The sequence below is a fragment of the Camarhynchus parvulus genome, chromosome 12, assembly GCF_901933205.1.
Source record: "Camarhynchus parvulus chromosome 12, STF_HiC, whole genome shotgun sequence".
NCBI lineage: Eukaryota > Metazoa > Chordata > Aves > Passeriformes > Thraupidae > Camarhynchus > Camarhynchus parvulus.
In genome coordinates, this window is record NC_044582.1 from 16,631,881 (window position 1) to 16,651,666 (window position 19,786).

At 49.7% G+C, this 19,786-nt stretch overlaps 1 protein-coding gene across 1 annotated transcript in view; it reads right to left on the reverse strand.

Moving 5' to 3' along the window:
* PROK2 (prokineticin 2) overlaps positions 1-18,492 on the reverse strand; it is a 110,930-nt gene extending 92,438 nt beyond the window's left edge. The window contains exons 1-2 of the mRNA XM_030956851.1: positions 18,452-18,492; positions 10,073-10,139 (exon numbers count right to left, since the gene is read on the reverse strand). Of these exons, the coding sequence (XP_030812711.1) occupies positions 10,073-10,081 (9 nt within the window). The 5' untranslated portion in view covers positions 10,082-10,139; positions 18,452-18,492. The remainder of the gene's footprint in view (positions 1-10,072; positions 10,140-18,451) is intronic.
* Between the last annotated feature and the right edge of the window lie 1,294 nt (positions 18,493-19,786).

The following is a 19,786-nucleotide window of genomic DNA, read 5'->3' on the forward strand; positions in this document are numbered from 1 at the left end:
AAACTGAAGACAAGTCTGAGCCCTTCTTGTCTCCCACCAGTCCTTGCTAGCCAGGGTGGTCTCTGTGCAAAAGCTGGGAGTAACTCTCTCCCTTTCCCTCTGCACTGCTCATCCTTTGCTCTGCAGTCTACAAGGCTCTTTTACTCCTCTGGATCCAGACAGGGGCAGCATGGATGAGCACCAAGCACTTCTCTCCAACCCTCTCTACAGCCTTGCAGGGCCCCTTTTACTCTCCCCTGCCTCTTGCAGCAGCTCGAGGCTGATCTTGGTGCTGTGTTCCAGCAATCTCAGGAACCAGGCTCGGGCAGGAGCTCTCCTTTAATGAGATTTTATTAAAAGACTCTATTACAAATAGCCACTTAAGCAAGTGAACCTTTGGAGCCTTTAGTCCATGATGTCAGTGCTGTGGCTGAATGTTTCCTGGGAGCACTAAACCTGCTGCTAATATAGGGCTGTTCTATATGACAGCTATAAAACTGCTTAAGCATACCAGGCAGGAGGCCAGCAGGGCTTTTTGTGGCTATCAGGGCTTGGCTGAAGGTCCCCTGCAACAAGGCAGGAGGAAGCAGGGCCCTAGGCAGGGATTCAGCTTTCCCTCACCTCCTTTGCAAGGCTGGAGAACCCCAGAGGCTGGAAAAGCCCAGAGAGCAGAGGCTGGGCAGCAAAGCCTTTGCATCCTGCCCAGCTCTCCTGCGGCTGGAGAGATTATCCAGCTCTGTGCTCTGCCTGTGGGGCCCCCAAGGCTGCTCTGCATTATCACACCACCTCTGCCCCTGCATGGAATACCCAAAAATTTCTGCAGGAATACCCAGAATTTCTCTAAGCCCAGCGGGTTTATTGTCACATCGACACCAGCCTGGCTTTTCTGAGCCCTCCACTGCAGAGCTGCCTACCTGCCCTGTCCTCAGAGGCATCCCTGGGGCTGCACAGTCCCCTGGCAGCTGCCTGCCCGCAGCACAGCCTCCTGTTTGCAAATCACACCCAAGAGACAGGAGGAATGCCAGCAATGTTTGCCAACAGCCACCGATGTTAAAACTAACAGCAGAACTGGCCCGACCCACCTGTCAGCTGGGGAGAGATAAGCAGAGGGCATAATAACGCACATTAATCACGTTTTAATCTGCAGTTTTCCACCAATAGGTGGCACCAGCAATTTTTGGATGTGCTACAACATGGTACATCTGTTCCCTTGCCACAGGGCACCCAGCCCATGGCGGGGCAGGGAAGATGGATGGACCATCTATTGCCACGGCAGCACCCAGCCCCTCTCGTTCTCCTTGAGGAAGGGAAGGTTAAAACTCCCACAAGCCAATTTTTCCTTCCCCAAACAAACTTATTTCCAGGATTAAGCCTAACTTGAATGAGTCTTCCAGGGAGTATGAGTCTGGAAGCTGTATGCAAACAGATCAGAAAAAATTGCTTGAAATGGAAGGACAGTCTCAGCCTCTGTAGGAGACACAGCAAGAACATAATTTAACACAGCAAGCCCAAAATTTCTTGTAGCTGAGGCTGGCTACTCATGTGAAAACATCTAAATCACAATCTAATACAGTTTAAATATATTGTATAAATATGTTACCTTGACTAGAGCATCCAACAGAGGAAAACATCACACCACACGTGTGCCTGATGTCTGTACACACAATAAAGGAGAAGCAGCCCCAGCCAGGTCCAACCAAGCCTGTGGCCTGCACAACTTCACAGGAAAAACTTCCCAGAGCCAAAGCAAGGCAGGAAACAGCCTGAGAAGCAAACTCCCATCAGCTATGCCACACCACTACAGGTGCACAGCATCCAACCACTTCAGCTTACAACTCCACGCAGCTGAATCCAGCCCGTATAAATTATTAAAGAGTCTGCAGAACATTACACAGTTCATGTAGTTAATGATTATAGTTCAGTGTCTAGGTCAGATATAATTAGATGTTACATTAAAATAGCTTCACAGAGCCATTTATTCTGATTTAATTACTTAAAATGATAATATAATGAGCAGCGCTTTCAAAGAAAAAAAGAAATCTTTTAATGAGCTCATTTTAAGTTAATATAAGGCAAATTAATCATTTAACAACATGCGGTGAAAAGACAAGTTCATATTTCAAAATATGTTGTGCCTTTGTCAAGGGAGCTTGTTTATTACCTTGCTGGGAAAGACACAGAGCTGGGTGGCTCTTGAAACAACATCACATCCCACTGTACATCTGGAACATCTTTAAACCATATTTTCTTCCTTCCCCAGATATACCTGCTATGCCAGAGCCCTCTGAAATACAACCTGAGCAACAGATTTATGACCATCAAGCTGTGTCTTTATTCCAGTGTGAAGCAGGGCGATAGCTGCGCAGAGCAGTCACCCGAGGAGGTGAGCTCCTGGTGAAGGGTTAATCGTGCCTTGCTTCATTAATCATTCATTTGCTGGCTCAGAAAATTAGCTTTCACTTGTTTGTTTGCTCAAGAAGCGATAAGCCCATTCCCTCGCTGGTTCATCTATTTTCTTCCCTTTGCATTGTTTCAGAGATTTTAATCCTTTCCAATTTTTGTAATCAGTCATTTTGGTCTTTTAGCAGGAGCGTTTTCCAAGCGTGCAATTACTGGAGTGAAAGCAGGCAGCTCTCTGCAGGCAAGGAGCAGGCTCTGGTTCACAGCCCTGCCAGCAACCACAGCCCTCCTCCTGTCCCACAGGGCACCTCACACATCCCTGAGCAAAGGTGTCCCCTCCTCCTGTCCCACAGGGCACCTCACACATCCCCAAATAAAGGTGTCCCCTCCTCCTGTCCCATAGATCACCTCACACATCCCTGAGCAAAGGTGTCCCCTCCTCCTGTCCCATAGATCACCTCACACAGCCCCAAGCAAAGGTGTCCCCTCCTCCTGTCCCATAGATCACCTCACACAGCCCCGAGCAAAGGTGTCCCCAGCTCCAGAGCCACCCATTGCTCTGCACACAGGGCTCCCTGCACTTCCACAGGCATTTAAATCAACATTTACACAGGGCTGAAGAGCAAGGCAAGGCACACGGAGTGGTTTGCAGGTCGTGTCCCAGCCACTCACCTCCTCTCTCCTAACCTGGAGCTGCAGCCTCACCAAGCCAGCAAGGAAAACCTGGGATATTTGTGGAGGAGGTAAAGGGGGGGTCCTACTCCCAAGGCTGATTTCTTCCTCTCAACACAAACCTGCCTCAATAAAAGGTTTTCAAACATTTCCGTGGCATCACCTGCACAACACGAGGCCTTCCATCCCTTGGATACCTCGGTGAGGGAGAGGAGACTGTCGCACGGCAGCTGCACTCCTCCCACCAGCAACAGAAATAATTTGGGGCTGCACATTTCTCCCTTAGCACATTGCCTCTGCTCCCAATCAGGCAAAGCTCTCAGCTCCCTCGGCAGTGCTGGGGAGGGGACTGTGGTGCTATGACAACCCCGTGGGTGCCATCCATCTCACAGGTGGCACCGCCAGCCTCCAGGGCCACCAACCCGTGACCTGCCCGGCCCCTCCCTCCCAATTACTGCTGCTTAGGTAGGCTGCACTGGGGATATCACTCTCCCTTTGGTTTTTGCGGGTTTTTTTCCTTATTTTATTCTTTTTTCACAGCCCAACCCACCCAGGTTTGCAGCAGCAAAGCCCCCTTGGCTAGTTGCCCACATTTGCCCACCAAAGCAGGATGTGTGCAGCCCAGCGTGGCCTCAAACTCTACTTGCTGCTGCTTCCCCTTTTCTAGGCTGAAACCTGGGTTTTGAAGAAAAACACATCTCTGAGCCGCAAGGCCCCAGCGTGAGGCTCGTGTCACACAGTCATTAATAAGGCTTTCCAGACAAATCTGACTGGAGAGATAATAGGCTTAAACAATTAGAAAAAGGAAAAAAAAAATTTTAAAAAAAAATTTCTGTGATGGAGTATTTTCTCGTCCTATTCGCTGTAATTATTTTCTAAATGTAGATCATTATATACGATGCAGGCAGCAGTGTTCCAGAGCTGATCAGGCCATATGTTTCCACATTTTGAAAAGAAAACTAATTAAAAAGAAATTAAAAATGAAAAGGAAAAAAAAAAAGAGAAGGTTTGTGAAGAGGACTGGTAGGTTTGGGTCGGAGAGGAGTGGTGAAGGAATCTTTCAGGAATGTATACATTCACTCTGCTCGGCTCTGCGTTTTGTTTTCAGAATTGTTTCTGGCAGAAACCTAAAGAAAAATATGAACCAGATGTACAAGGAAATAGTTTCTTCATCAGAATGAGAAGAATAGCTCTCTGTCTGCCAACAGACTTGGAGCCTTTACATTTTAGCAAGGTGATGTTAAAAATACCCTTGGGTGATGGGCTCTCCTTCAGCAGTGCGGGGGCTAACGGGACACAGGGACAGCATCCCTGGGAAGGGGGATGCCCCAGGAGAGCATCTGCCCCTCCCAGGTGCCCTGAGGTCTGGGGTGAGTGGTGGCACATGGCAGCGCCAGCAGGGATCCCAGAGCCCTGGCAGTGCTGGGCAGGCAGCCAGGGCTGGGCAGGGCACCTGGCAGGCAGCTGCTGCTGCTGCTGCTGCTGCTGTGTTTGGGTTTCTCCAGCCTCTCCCGTGCCAGGGGCTCAGTCCTGAGCACAGCCCTGGGGGCTGCACAGGTCCCAGCTTTCCTGAAGGGTTCAGGGAAGGACTCTTTGAGGTGGGGAAGAGCAGATTTGAAAGTCTCATCCAAGAGCAGCCCTTGGCAGAAGGGAGGTGGGAAGAGCCCAGAGCCCTGTCTGCCCCTTGGCAGAAGGGACGGGGGTCCCGCTGATATCTTCTTCATTGCCTCCTCCTTTCATGTGCCAGGTAAAGCAAATCCTCTCCAAATTCTCATTTCTCCTCTGCTCCAAGGCTGCAGCACAGGCCCTGGGCTGATGGCTGATGGCCCAGCCCTGGGCTGGCCCTGCAGGGTGAATCCTCCGTGCCCACCTCCCCTGGGCATCTGCACCACGAGCGAGAAGCATGAGCAGCATCTCTGCTGACACAGATCCTTCCCAGCCTGCTGGAAATCACGGGAAGGGTCCCAGAGAGGGTCAGCAGCTTCATCACAGCATCTGGGCAGAGGTGTGAGGAGGGCAGGGAGCTGAGACCAAGGGGTGGGGAGAAGAAATAGTGACAAATTATTCCACTGCTCCAAATTACTCATGACAAAACTAGCCACGGGCAAGAGGGCAGGTCCTGAATGCTGAAGTGCTTCTGTGCCTCATCCTGGGGCTGTGGCCACAGCAGGTGACCTTCAGACACCCTGGGGTTCCACCCTGTCACCTGTGGGTGCCACAGAGGCACAGCCACCTCTCCAACCCAGCAGAATCCCCAGTGACTCCCGTGAGGTCACTGCCTTGGGAAGGGAGCTCAGCTGGAAATTAAATAGGACAGAAAGAAAGCAAGAGAGAGCAACCAGGGAACTTTAATCTCATTAAATACACCTTGAGGCTTAATTTTGCCAGGAGGAGTGTTTTTCTTGCCTTTAACCTTGCTCCAGCCTCCCTGCGCCAGGAACAGGCTTCACAGGGACTTGTCCTTCTCTGCTTCAGGCAGATCAGAAATCTCTCTGAATCCTCCTGGGTGCTGGATTTGAAAGGGGGTGGGAAAGAAAGTGCACTGATCTTCTGGAACCAGCTTATTTTGAGGGAACCACGTCAGCTTTGATGAGCAGAATTGCTGATGAGGACCTCCAGCAGCAGTAGCAGGCGGCGGCTCTTCCGTAGGCGTTTGTTGTCCACAGAAGATGAATTTCTGTCTCTCAACAGTTTTTAATTCCAGTAGAAAAAGTTTTCCAAGGTTTTGTAATTAAAGGTAAGGAAACACAAGGCCTCACTACAGTAGTATTACAGGATCTTTGTTTTCTGGCCAGCACTACTTTAAAACAAACAAATGCTGCAAGCTCTGGAGTTGGCTCAGCAAATTGGCTTAGTCCTCATAGGCACTAGCTAAAAGTTCAGTCTTTCTGCACTGAAAAAACCCAGTTTCATCTGTCTGAAAGCCAGCAGCATCAGCTTCCCAGGTGTATCACAACTCCACATAAATTAAAAAAGCTCAGTTGTATTTCACAAAGCATCTAAAGCAGCTGAGATTTCACATGGGACACCCAGGAGAGAAGTTTAACAGCGCATGTTTCATGGTGATTGGCAAATTATCAGGTCATTGCTCCAACTTCCACAAACATCAGCAGCCAAAAGCAATAAAAATACAGGTTTTGGTCTCAGGAGCCTTCAAACTGTTTTCCAGAGTTCGACTGCATGACAAGATGCTCACTACGACACTGCAGAAGCACTGAGCTGCTTAATTGGAATAACACAGATGCAGCTCCGTTTTTAAGTCAATCAGAACAATAAACATAGAACCAACAGATTTTCACAAGAATTAATCGAACATTTTCCTTGCTTTGTGTTTTAGATGCAATTTTTCTGTTTTGTCAGTAGGTAACCCTGAAGGATCACATTCCTTCTTCGGCCAAGGGGCATCACGATAGGTGGCCACTCTTCAGCTCACCTGGAATTTGCCTCATTCAGTGGCCTCAGCACTGGGAAAAGGCTCCCACACACATTTCTTCCAGCTCTCCCATCTGACAGGCGAGCCAGAATACGCACGGGGCGGATATCTCCAACCTCAACATTTCCCTGACAACAATATCAAGAAAAAAACTCCAGGGGTTTTGTTAATAGAGACGAACTTCAAACATCCTTTATTCCCGGATTTAAGCAGGCTGTAATCCTATCGGGTTGATTTTTCTCTCACTGGTGAGAACAGATACCAGCGAGTTGTTTCCTGAAACACTCACGACTGCTACTGATGCTTTTTTTTTTCAACCTCGCTTGAAAAACTTGGAGTTCCTCAGAGCAGCCAGGAGCCAGACACTCCCCCTCCTTTCTGCCCCAGCTTTGGGAAAGCTGCTGCCAGGCCTCGAGGCTATGGGGCACAAACCTGCGTTGGGTTTTGCCCCAAAAGGCACAGCTGGGTGCAGCCCATCTGCTGGAGGAGACTCCAGATGCAGCCAGAGCATCCTCCCCTCCCTGCTCGGTGTTTGCAGCCCCTCCCTGCTCCTGCCCTGCTCTCCCGGGGCTGAGCAGCGCTGCCAAGGGGATAAGGGGCTGCGATTAGGCGCTGCAATTCCCTGCTCGTGTGGGCTGGCAGAAAATTACTGCTCAGCCGGAGAGGAAAATAACATCTTATTTACCGTCTCTCCTGGGACTCGTCTGAGGGCTGAGCGAGTGCTGACTCACAGGCTGCGGAGAGGTGCCGAGATGCAAATCCCAGCTGCGAGCTGCGAGCTCTCCTCGGCGCTGGCAGAGCCCCGCACCAGCACCTGCACCTGTACTGGCACCGCTGCCCACACCGTCCCTCTGGCTGTCCCCATGGACCAGAAATGCCACCTTCTGCCTCCAGGCACCTCGGGCAGCCTGTGATGTCCCTCAGCTGGCTCAGGCAGCACCCCCAAAGAGCCGGGGTGTGTGGCCAGGGCTGGCAGGGACAGGCAAGGGACCCCCACACACTTGCACCCCACAGAGCTGCCAGGAGTTTTTAAAAAAGGACCCTGCCTCCCCATTTCACTTTCCTGCTGAAAACATCTGGTCTGCTTGGCACCTATGCTGCAGCAAATATAGCAGAGCATCTTGCTGGCGGGCACGGTGCCACCGCGACAGATGGGTACGAGCGCAGGCAGCCAAGAGACCTTGTATCAGCATCAAGTGTGTTTGCTGAGGGCAGGATTCGCAGCCAGAAATGTCAAAATGGCTGAGTTTCCGTGCCTGTAGATACCGGGGAGGAGAGACTGTGCTAACCCAGCTCTGGGCAGGATTAGCTCTGGAATGGTGGGGGGAAGCTCGTCTCTGCAGCTACACAGCACAAGTTTCTGGTCGCGTGGAGCTGGATTAATTCCTGGCTTGGGGATGCTCCCGCTGCCTCATCCCGTTTCCAGGCGAGAGAGCCCACGGGCTGCCCTGGGGCTGGCGGGACACCAGCAAGGCGAGAAAGCCACAATCCCACAGCCGGGAGGGACGCGGGCAGCAAATTTGTCTTTGCAAAATGGGTTAAGAGACCTGCTCTCAATTAACCCCGGGTCAGCTCGGCAGGCACGGGGAGGTGGCAGCGCATCCCCGCCGCGCACACCCTCGCAGCCACGGGCAAAGCTGCGCCTGCCTTCGCCGGGCCGCCGCTGCCTTCATTTTCCATCAGGGAAAGAGCAAAGGACTAATTGCACTAATTAGCGTTGCCCTCATTTCACAGCAATTTCAGGAGCTCGGCAGAGCGCTGAGCCCCGTGGCGGGTCGGGAAGCGCGGAGGGAATGAGGAGCAGCAGATGTGCGGCGGAAAAAGGTGTGGGATGGGCTGTTGCTGGTCACTCCGGGCGACACGAGTCCTTGGAGAGGCCACCGGGACGCGGCCACCGCGGTGACAACGGCGGGAAGGCGGCTGAGCATCCCGCATCCTTCATCCCGCATCCTTCATCCCGCATCCCCGGCCGGGGGCACTCGGCAGCCCCCGGGATCGATGCCCAGCGGGGTCGGGAGGTTAATGGAGCAGTGCAGAGGCACAGGGAGGGAGCTGCCCGTGCCACGGTCCCCGCTGCAAGGAGCACTCGCTGACAAGTGATTGACCCGGCCATTGTGGCCCTGCCTGCTCACAGGAACAAACACGCTCCGAATGAAAATCTCGGCTTTCTAATCCCAAAGATGCTCTCTGTAGGAAAAGGTGGTTGGCTGCTTGAAGTAGGGACAGAGAGGCATGAGATGAGCTGTTTAGAGAGGCTGGAGGGAAACGGGGAGCAGAGCAGGGATGTTTTTTCTCCCACACGGTTACAGCCTGCCTCGCTCTTTCCTCAGCTGGTGCTTTAAGACAAAAAGTAATGCAACACACACCCGGAATGGGAAAGGAAGGAGAATTGGCAGGAACCAGCACGTCTGCACTTGTTTTAAATTTTTATATTTATTAAAATAATCTGGAAGTCTCTTGCATTCCAGCAGCCTTTGGAACAGCACTGAAATAAGTTACATACTGGGGAATGCTTGATTTCCAGCAGCTCCAGACAAACACATCTCCTGGAGGGACTGGTAAGAATGGGCACAGGAGTGACTTGTGCTTAATCCCATCTGTGAAATGTTCATATTCTCCAGTCTGAGCCCTTCTGGCAGAGGCAGGAGTCAGCAGCAAGCTGACTCAATCTAACCATGAGGGTGCTTGGATTGAGGTGTTTACAGAAACATCCTGCACCCCCAGTAGCTCTGACAACCTCCAGCTAACAGCTGCTCTAAGAAGGACCATAAAGAAAGTAATTAAATACTGAAATGCCACTAAAAAGACAAGAGATGGAGACAGCTGGCAGTGCCCTGACCCTCTGTGCTGGTGCCAAGAACCAGCCCAGACCACAGCAAACTCTGGTGAAGAAGGCAAATGCTGCCCAGACAGCCCAGTTTTGTGGAAAAAAAAAAAAAAAAAAAAGATTATTAACCAGCTTCCAAATCTGCCTCTGAGCCCCTGACCAGGACACCAGGGGAGATATTCCATAGATCAGGAGCAAACTCACTGCCCAGCACCAACGTTTAGCTCTGGTGGTCCCTTCCCCACAGTGATGCTCATCCTCCCTTGCCAGGGCTGCTCCCTTCACCCCCTGAGCTCTGGAGCCTCAGACCTCCAAAATCCAGGGATGTTTTTGCCAGCAGCCCCTGGAATGCAGCCCGTGCTGCAGCTGGTGGCACGGATTGCTGCCGGGGGAGCGGGCAGAGCCAAGGCTGGCACGGGGACAGGGGCTGTGGGCACTGCCAGCAGCAGCACAGCGGCCGGGACCCACAGACAGCTCTTCTGATCAAACAGGATCAGGGGTGGCTGAGGAGATCAGCCATGTACTGATCAAAGCCATGTATTGATGTGAAACCCGCTGGGAAAGCGACCCCCCCCTTCAAAAAATATTATTTTGGAAGAAATCCTAAGTGGATCCAAGGGAAGGAGGGGAGGTAGGAGTGAGAAAAAGGGAAGAAAGGAGCAGGAACTCTCCGGGGCAGCTGAGAAGGACAGAATGGAGAGAGGGTGAAGTCTGTGCAAATACTGGATGAGGAATGGGTATTTTGCACAGACTGTCCTTACCTGAGCCATGCTGTTCCTCAGGACCCTCTGACTTGCCACAGTCACATTCTAAACTCTGGAATTCCATCTGGAATGCAAAGTCAGGGCTGATTTTTAAAGTGCATGGCAGCTTTGGGGACACAAGAGCAAACAAAAGACCTGGCTGTGGATACAAGGGGAAATGCACCATTTGCCTTTCATTTTGGGGAAAAAACACAGATCTGCACGTCCAGATAACTGAATTCCTTAAATGCACACAGCTGGTTTATACAGACCCTGCAGCTCCAGCTGATGGACAAAACTCACTCTGAATATCTTGAAATGTCATAAAATATAGGAAGTGTGTATCTGACAGCCACATAATACAACAAGGACATCCTACAGCACAGACATCCTTTATCCCCCTGCAATTACCTTCACACTGCTGTCTTATTCAGCAGCTCTGTGGTCTCCAGACTTTGGAGATTTACCTCTTTACATTTACTTTTTTTCCTTTTTTTCAGTTATGAATATTGCAGCTTCTGAGATAAAAAGAGGCTGGGAAGAAAGAGAACTCTTTGCCTGTGAGGAATGAACAAGAGAAATAGGAGGACACAAAAAAAACCCCTCAGAGTTTCTCCATGTTCTTTCTTTGCATCCTTTGTATTCCCCCAGCTGAAAGTGGTAAATCACAAAACCCCAATTCAAGACTAAGTTTCATAAGGCATCAAAATAAGTCTGTGGTGCCCATAGACCCAATAAATTAAGAGCATCCAGCAAAGACCTAGAATTTATTGTTGGTTACCAGAACAGAGCCAAACACATTGCGATTAAAAAATTAGGGAGAGGCCTGGAAGTGGCAATAATCCCCCAGCTCAGTGGAGAAGGAATCTAACTTAGCTTCCTTCTGATGCTAATAATTAGGAGGACTTGTGAGGCCTGAGGGGGTATTAGGTTGTTTACAATTTGGCCTTTAGCAGATAAATTAAGGACTTTAGGAAGCCAGCAGAGACTTCCCAGGAGGGGCTTGTGCTGGGCAGGTTCTCTGTGCTGCCCATGGCAGCAGGAATGCCCCTTGGACTGAGACAGAAAACAGCTTTAAAGGGATAAAAAATGGAAAACAGGCTGAATTAGCCCAAGAAAAAGATCAATATCTACACAGGGCACCTGAAGCTGGTACCAAAGCTCTGCCTGCAGAAAGGAGGGAGACTGGAGCGCTGTTCTGTGAGTGGGATGGGACCTCACCGTGGATGGAATAATAACAGCGCCTCCAGCCAGCTAACAGCCTTTCTGGGAAAGAGGCAGAGGTGAAAACTGCATTGCCTGCTTTAATTCTTTCCTCACAGTTCTGGAGCTTTTTACTGTTTTGTCCTAAATGACCCAATATGGGACTTTGATCAAACAAGCCCTAGGTGAGTTCTTCCCCAAAGATGACAGTTAATGCCATCTGAAGGGCTGCCCAAAAAGGCTCCTTTGGAAAAGCTCTTTCTCCAGCTAACCTCTCCTCCAATTTAGTGCTTTACATCTGAAATTTTGAAGCCAATTTTCTTTTTACTGGAGCTTTAATGAAAGGAGAAAATTATTCATAATGGCAGTTGTTACTCTGGGAAGAGGCAAGTGAAGCTCTCAGGACTTTTGCCCTAGACCTCATGTCACTTTTTTTTTACTCTGTTTGAGCAGCAGAGACACATTTTTTACTCCAGTGGCTCATGTATTCCACACAAATTAGCACAAAGCCTTATGACAGCAGTGGAGGCTGGGGTGTCACCTTGGTGAGCAGGAGGCATGTGGGAGGGTCTCAGACAGCTCTGGATGGTCACAAATGGCCCTTGAGAGCAGGCACCACTGCCCCCATCCCAGCGGGTTTTGCCTTCTTGTTATCCCACAGCCCTGCTGTAATTCTGCCTCGTTCCTCGGCCCCAGACAATTTCTGGTCCTGCTCCTTCCTACAGTCCAGGTGCCCAACACCAGCAAGGGCACCAAAATGTCTCATTTAATCTGATTTAATCAGCAGCTTCTAAACCAAAGGCATTTAGGGACATGAACAGCACCAGAACACTCACTGCCCATGCTTGGGGAGGTGATGAATGCTCCTGGGTTCACCCAAGGGAAGTGCCTGAGCCTCTGGAGGGGTATGGTGAGCCTACAAACATTCCAGCTGCTGTAAAAAGTTTATTTGATAATTATTTTAATTATCTCTATCCAAGCACTGTCTGGGCCCTGAGTATGCATTTTCTCTCTCAATCATCACATGCAGCAGCACAAAACCCCTTGGAAAAAATGGACAGTAAAGGAAGCCAAACCCACAACTTTTTAAACTTCTGACTTTCATAACAACCTGTTTATTTTATTAGCTGAGAACTGACGGTAGAGTGAATGTTGTTTGAGTCAACTTACATATATAGGTGAAAAAATTCCCAGTGACTTAGGAAAGGAGTCTGGGAAGGGAGAGGCAGGGAGGTGGGAAACGACTTATTGCTTTGCAATAAAGCTTTTAAAGAAAAGAGAAAGGGGTGGGGAGAGGAGGAAAGAAAAGAGCAGCAGGAGGCCATCTAACAAAGCAGATTCTGCCCAAATTGCCAGCGAGAGGCCCACGAGTCAGTGGGGGCTCATGATGGGGGAAAAAGCTCCGGCAGCCCTGAGGATATTGTGAGGTGAAGAAAGTGCTTTGCAAAGTGGGAACAGCCTGCCCTGTTGCTGGGGTCCTTTCTTTGTTTGCTCAGCCCTGCAAATCACTCTCTGGATGGTATTTTGTAAAGGCAGCATTTGCCTGGTGGGATGGGCAGCTCCCTGTGGCCAGTGCCCTGCAGCATCTGCATCCCCTTCTGCTCCGAAATGATTTCAGCCACGAGTGCAGCTGCCCTCCACAGATTTCCCTTTGGACCAGAGGATACCAAACTCACAGCAGAGACAATATCTTGTCTGTATGCCACATCCAAATTAGTAAAAAGACTTTGACTAAGCCAACAAGCAGCAGCTTCTTGAAAACCCCTACCAGCGGCTCCTTGCTCAGTGCAAAGCAGCAGGATGCTCTGAAGCTCAGTCTGTAACCTGCTCCATCCTCTGTACATGGCAGAGCACCCAGCCATTGCTCTGACACACCTGTGTTAGAAATAAATGGTGCCACTTTTGGAGCAGTGCCTCGCTTTCCCAGCCAGTGACACGGGCAGTAAAGCTGCCCCTCAGACTCCCCATTGCTTGCTGGTGGATGGAAATCCCTGTGAGCGCACTCTGAGCACTTTGGATGTGTCAGAAGCCACATCTCCCTCACCAGAGCCCCAGCCAGGAGCAGCCCCTGCAGGAGAACACTGTGAGGGGACACTTTGAAGTCGTGTCCTTTCTTCTCTTTCAAGGAGCGATTTATAGAGGCACTTGCTGCCCGGAGATTGATGGACAAAAGGGCTGGATCAGCTGCTGTGTAGCCAGGGGTGAAAGCCTGGATCCATCAAGGTCAGTGGCAAAATTCCCATTGACTTCAATGAGGGCAGGAATTCCACCCTGCTCTGCTTTGCTGGATGCCTTCACATGGAAGCCTTGTGTCACAGCCAGATGTTAAATTCGGCTTTTCCTTCAGCACACACACCACAGGGACCCACTGGACAAGGTGCTTCAGAGAATCCAGGCTGGGAGTCAGCACACACAAACACACAGGCCCTTTCCCAAGGGCTTTGATATCCTGCAGAGCTGCAGGAAAACACAGTTTGGGAAAGGAAAGCAGCAAACCTGACCCCAGGCTTGGGCAGCAGTGACCTGCCTTCCTGCCAGTGAGCTCCATAGGTTTTATGTGTTGGTTTACTCTGGTGATTAATAAAACATTTGGTGTTTGATGGGATTTATCAACCAGGAGAGACACAGCTCCCAGAAAAGATCAGCAGCCTCCTCAGTCACACAGCTGCTGCTCAGGACTTTGTGCAAGCCCTGTGCACACACTGCTGAAGGAGAGTCATCCTTGTTTGACATCGTTGGTAAGAGATGCTGAGAAACCTGAGAGATGCTGACATGCAGCTAAACCTGCTGAAGGATGTGCTGTGGGTACCAGAGGCAGCCTGGCTCCAGGGCAGACAGCTCAGGTTAACACAGCTGCACAGAGCCTGTACCCAGCCCTGGGAGCCATCCCAAAACCAAGGACCAAGCAGCAAAATCCCAAATTTACAGAGATTTGCTGGAGAAATACCTGCTGGATCCGCTCTCTGCCTGCACTTTTTTGGCCATATGGTGTCCAGCTACGCTCCCCAAGCAAGCATCCATCAGCCCATGCTTATCTGCATCCTGGCCTGGGCTTAGCAGGCATTTTTAAGATGTCACTGCAAGAGACATCTCCCACATGTGCTTCAGCATCAGCGTGTGTCAGAAGCTCAAGGTCCAGCCATGCTCTTCCCGCATTTTGCCAAGTAAGCAGTTTTGGGCTTCAGCTCTCCTTCACAAACACTTCTCTATGAGCTCATGCTGATACTCTGGGGAGAAGCTGTCAGACAGCATGGGAAAGGGGGATTTTCTGCTTCCAGAGGAGACAGCACGTTCCCCAGCAGCAGGGCTGCTCACGGGGTCACTGCCATAAAACCCTCCTGGGCACTTGGGCAGAGCAGGGAGCGCTTTCTTCTCTCACTGTCCCACTACTGTAGTGGGGAAAGAGGCAACTCTCCTTCACCCTTCCCACTCTCTGAGCCATCCTGCACGGACACAAACCTCGTGTTCATGTCCTGCAGGACACCTTCAGTGCATGGAATTTTCTTCAGGGTGGGGAGGAGAGCAGGGGGAGGCAAGAAGCCAATGGAGAGGAAATCTGTGAGGTTTGAAAGACGCACAGGACTTGCAGCAGCTCTCAAGCTGGACCCTGCAGCAGCCCATTGCTTTTCTGGCCATGTTGCTGGCACTCCAGGAACACACCAAGCCCTTCCTGCTGGCAGCAAAGCCCATCCCAGAGGCTGGAGAGACTTTGAATATTAATTTACAGGCACTGAAGTCTCTGAGCCTCTATTGCAGAGCTAAATCTAATGAGGGGGCTGGGTAGGACTCACAGGCTGTGGCTTTCCAGCCAGGCCTTCATCAAATGCACAGCCTGTAAAAGGGAAAGGTCTGGGCAGACAGTCTTGCAAGGCCTGGAATAAAGCACACCCCAGCCAGATTTGGGTTCAAATTACATTTTCTAATGTACCACCAGAGACTTTGGCTCTGTTGTTACCGTGCAAAAGGATTTGTAATGGAATGGAGATTTAATCTATTATTGATTATTGCATTATTAAAAAAAAAAATAAAGTCAGTCTCTTTGAAGGACAAAGCAATATATTCTTAAAAACCCTGACGTTTCATAGTAACTTTCATAGTCTTTACTGCTCTTCCCTTTCCCCAATACAAATCTTATTACCAGACACAAAGTTTTACTCTTGTGCTGTTTTATATCTCATAGTTTTATCCTGCAGCTGTCCACTCCAGCCCAGCATCACCTACTTTATCTCCCCTTGTCACCTGCCAGCATTCCCCTCCCCTTGTGGCCTGGGGCCACATCTCTCTGCTCCTCCAGGATGCTCCAGCTTCAGCCACCACCTGGGCTTCCTTTTACTCCATTTTCCATCCAAAAAAATCCCCCAACCAGAAACATGCATATGTAGAAAAATAACTTTGTACTTTGGCTATGCACTATCAGATTGAACGCTCTAGTTTGGAGACATTTAAAATTCTTTGGGGAAATGATTTAACGTCCCATAACTTGGTGTTGCACGACATGGTTTAGTGCTCTAGAACTGTGAAAAGGTGAGGACAAGGGTTGGAACACCAAGCTGAGCCAGCTCTGGTGCAGTTTTGGAGGCAGGGAGAGGGGTGAAAAGGCAGGGTGGAAGCCAGAGAGGATCTACCTACAGAGCAGCAATCCCAGCTCAGAGGGTGCCCCAGAGGCTGCCAGAGCCCTGTTCTGCCCCAGGTGTGGACAAGGGTCAGGTTACCTGGCCATGCAGGACCAGGGATGCTCAGCCCTGTGCTCCCCCACCAGCCAGGGGGGCTCATACTGGGGAAGGAATTTTCACAAGCAACCCAATATTAAACCCAGTGGTTCTTGGGTAAGATGTGTGCACTGGGGTTCATGTCAAAAAACCACACAGGGTATACACAATCCAGCCAACACTGTTGGAACTTTATCTTTTGGTGTCCTTTGTAGTTTTTGTTATTGTAAGTGCAGATCTAAGCCTACTTAAAACATCTCAGTGCTGCTTTAACAGAGGTTTTATTTTGCATCTTGTACAATTAAGCCTCTCAACAGTGGTTTGGGATAAGTGCACACTGGAGATCAAAGTCGCGCAGCTACATTTTCCCTCACCACCTGAGGACCTACGAACAGAACTATGCAGATCTCAGAAACCTCATTTAAGGTGAAAAATCCCATCAGCTATAATGTGTAGATTCTTAACAGATGTTGTGCTGGAGCCAGCAGCTCCACGCTATGGCATCTATAGTGGAAGAGCAGTATTTAGTCATGAGGTATTTCTTTCATAGCACATTATGATGCCTGAACCCCGAGCAAAAAAAATAAATAATTTAATTTATATTACATTTAAAAGCAACCTTAGACCTGGAGCTGTTAGGACTGGGCTTGTCACAAAGGCATCTGACTACAGGGCTGTCAAAAACCTTCCTGCCTCCCTGTGGGCTGAGAAACCCAGTCCTGGCTGGGGAAGGCAGAATGGGAATGCTGTGAGTCACAGAAACAATGTCACCTCCCTCTGGCCACACAGCCAGAGCAGAGAGACGTCTGGAGGAGCCAGAGAGAGGACAGGAGGGATGTAGGGACAGGCAGGAGGAATGCAGGGACAGGCAGGAAGGCAGGGGACAGCTCTCACAAGCTGCTGCTCGTGTGCCAGCTGTGACTGAGCTCTGGCTGCAGCTCCTGCAAGTGCTGCAGAGGAGCACCGGAGATTTCAAAAAAGCAATTGGTTTAAAGATGCTGATTAAAAAAACCCCACAATAATTTAATTGAGTAGGTTTCGGGCCAGTTGTGAGAAGGGACACGTTTCAGCCATTCTGTCAGCTGGAGAAAAGTTAAAACACATCAGAATTAGTATTTTTGTGATGGAGCTGTGCTTTCCCAGTCACTCCAGACAACGCAGAGCCTGTAGAAATGCAGAAACTCCCAAATGCTGCAAAAGGAAGAGCACTGCTGAGAAGCACATCCTCAGCTCTGGAGCTGGGCATCCCTGGCATCCTCCCTGTGGCTGCCCAGGCAGCAGCAGTGCCTGTGCCATCCATCAGTGGCTTCTCCCTCGCTCATTCCCTCATGTTCAGCGTGGTGCAGCCCTCCAGGTGGGCTGTGGACCTTCCCAGCAGAATTCCAAGGCTCCCCCACTGCAGAGCCGTGCTCCATCCTGCAGGAGCAGCCCAGACACGGGGCCCTCGCCGCACTCTGATAAGCAGCACTCACTTTTAAGATCTCATAAATCACAATGTCAGGCAGCTTTCATGGTCTAATTGAGCCCGGAGTCCTTCAGTAACAAGCCCTTGAGAAGTGGGGGCAAAAAAGAATTTCCCAAAGCCGAGCTCTGAGGGGGTTTTCACCCTTGCCAAAGATTCCTGCCTCCGAGGCTCTCTTTGGCTGAGCACAGCCAGCAGAACAGCAACCCAGGCAGCAGTGATTAAGTGTCAGGTGAGTGTGTCAGGTAACTGCATGCAGAGGGAACAATGCTCACCATAGTGAGAGGAAAAGTCACCCAAAGGCCAGAGAGATAAAGCAAATCCTGCTCTGGATGTCTTCTCAGCGCTCATGTCTCCGGTTTGTGGAAATGAAGCATTGCAGCCTGTTAACTCCCCAAAGCCTGGAGAGGGATGGGATCCTGCCCTTCAGCCAAAAAGGGGCTTTGCAAGAGGCAGATTGCAGGAATATCTGCTGTGAGGTTGAGGTTCTGCCTTGAGGACTGGCTGAACTAATCAAACTCCAGCACATCTCTGCCACCCTCCATCCTGGTGTGATTCCTTGAGGAGAAAAATATCCTGTCTTCACCTGACCATGCTCACCTGTACCACAAAGCCATTCCCAGGCAGACCTGAAGCAATGAGCTCAGCCTACCCACCCTGGGCAGTCTCAGACACAGGAGGGATTGGTACCAACCAGGGTAACATGAGTTCCTCATCCTCTCTTACAGCCAGACCCAGCTTCACCTCCTGGGCACCAGAAGCCATCACAGATATCCAGGAAATTACCTTGCTCCTAGATAGGCTCATTAAGCTCTTTACTTAGATAAGGAAGATTGAACTCCTTCCCCTTTCACAGACTTTAAATCAGTTCTGGTACTTCTGCACACTTTTAAACATAACTAACTGCCGTTTTAAAATCACAGACACTGAAGCTCAACAATTCATAGTTGATTGACAGCTACAACAAAATCCAGCAGCAAAAACCTCTGAGCACCTTCCAAAGAGAAATCAGGAGATGCTCACCTTGGCAAGGATGGATCCTGGCACAGAGACCTCAGTCCTGGATGATCCTGAATTTCTCGCTCACATCAGGATGGACGTCACTGAAAACTAAAGGATCCCTTCTAAGGCCCTGAAAGAATTTATAGTTAGAGAAAAAAGGTGGGGGAAGTAGACAAGCTGAATGAAAGAGCAATTGTTTGTAAGTGTGTAAGCAAGCAAGTAATCAGAAGTGCTAGGTTTAACAAACCACACCTTTAAACACTCAATCGGTTAATCATTAACATTTGCTTGAAGCATTCTGTTAATTAGTCCATGAAAGGCTTCTTTCTTCATCTGTAATAAAGGATTTCTCAATTCCAGCATCTTAATTATTTGCCTTCATATTGGATCATCTCAGTGCACACAGAAAAATTTATTTCTTAAGTAGTAAGTTTTTCTCTCTCTTTCTCCCCCCTGCAACACGTAGGGTTTTTGGGTTTTTTTCATTGTTCCTTGTTCAAGGGTGAACACTTAACAGAACACTGCTGGGAGTTTTAGCCATGAATTTAGGAAACGCAGATTTATGTGGACACTGATATATGAACATAGACGCATGAAGAAGGAATTTTTCTGTCATGTGTATACATGTTTGGAGGTAAATGTCTTTAATATTTGACCATTTGCCTGTGAAAATCAGCAGCATTGCTGCAGGTTGCAAAGTCTGCTGCAGAGGTGTACTGAAACTGAGCAGTCCAGAAAGCAGAGGCACGGGAATGTGGGCGAGTTGGGAAGTGCCACTTGTACCCGCATCATTCTTTCCTTGACATCAGCTCAACACCAGAAGGCAACACAAACATTCAGGCTCTGCAATTAAATCTCTCTCTTAATTTGTCTCCTCCTGAGGAAATGCTTCACCAGCTGTTAACAGCTGGGTCAGAGCTCAGGGCGCTGAGCCAGGCTCCTGCCATCCTCGGGATGCTTTACTCTGGCTCGTGCTGGATTCGCAAAAACCAGATTCTTCTTTGGTGAAGTCACTGCGCAAGGTTAGACCTCTCCAAACCCACCAAGCTGAGGCTGGGAAGGAAAGCTCAGGCCAGCAGGTCAGCTCCCATCCCAAGGAAACCATCCCCGTAACTTTGTGCACATCGAGGAGCAGTAACATTGATGTCTCTTCTGAGACACATTTAAAGTTGGCATTGGGCCCGGGGATTTTGCAATTCACTTCTGTTCTGCCTTGAAATATGTTCCCTCAATAGATATTTACATTATTCTTTTATTCCAGCTTAGGTACAATCCACAAGGAATACATCCTGCTCTCTCCTTCCCACCATCCCTCCTGGTTCCTGCCCGCCCGCTGCACACATTACTCAGAGCCCT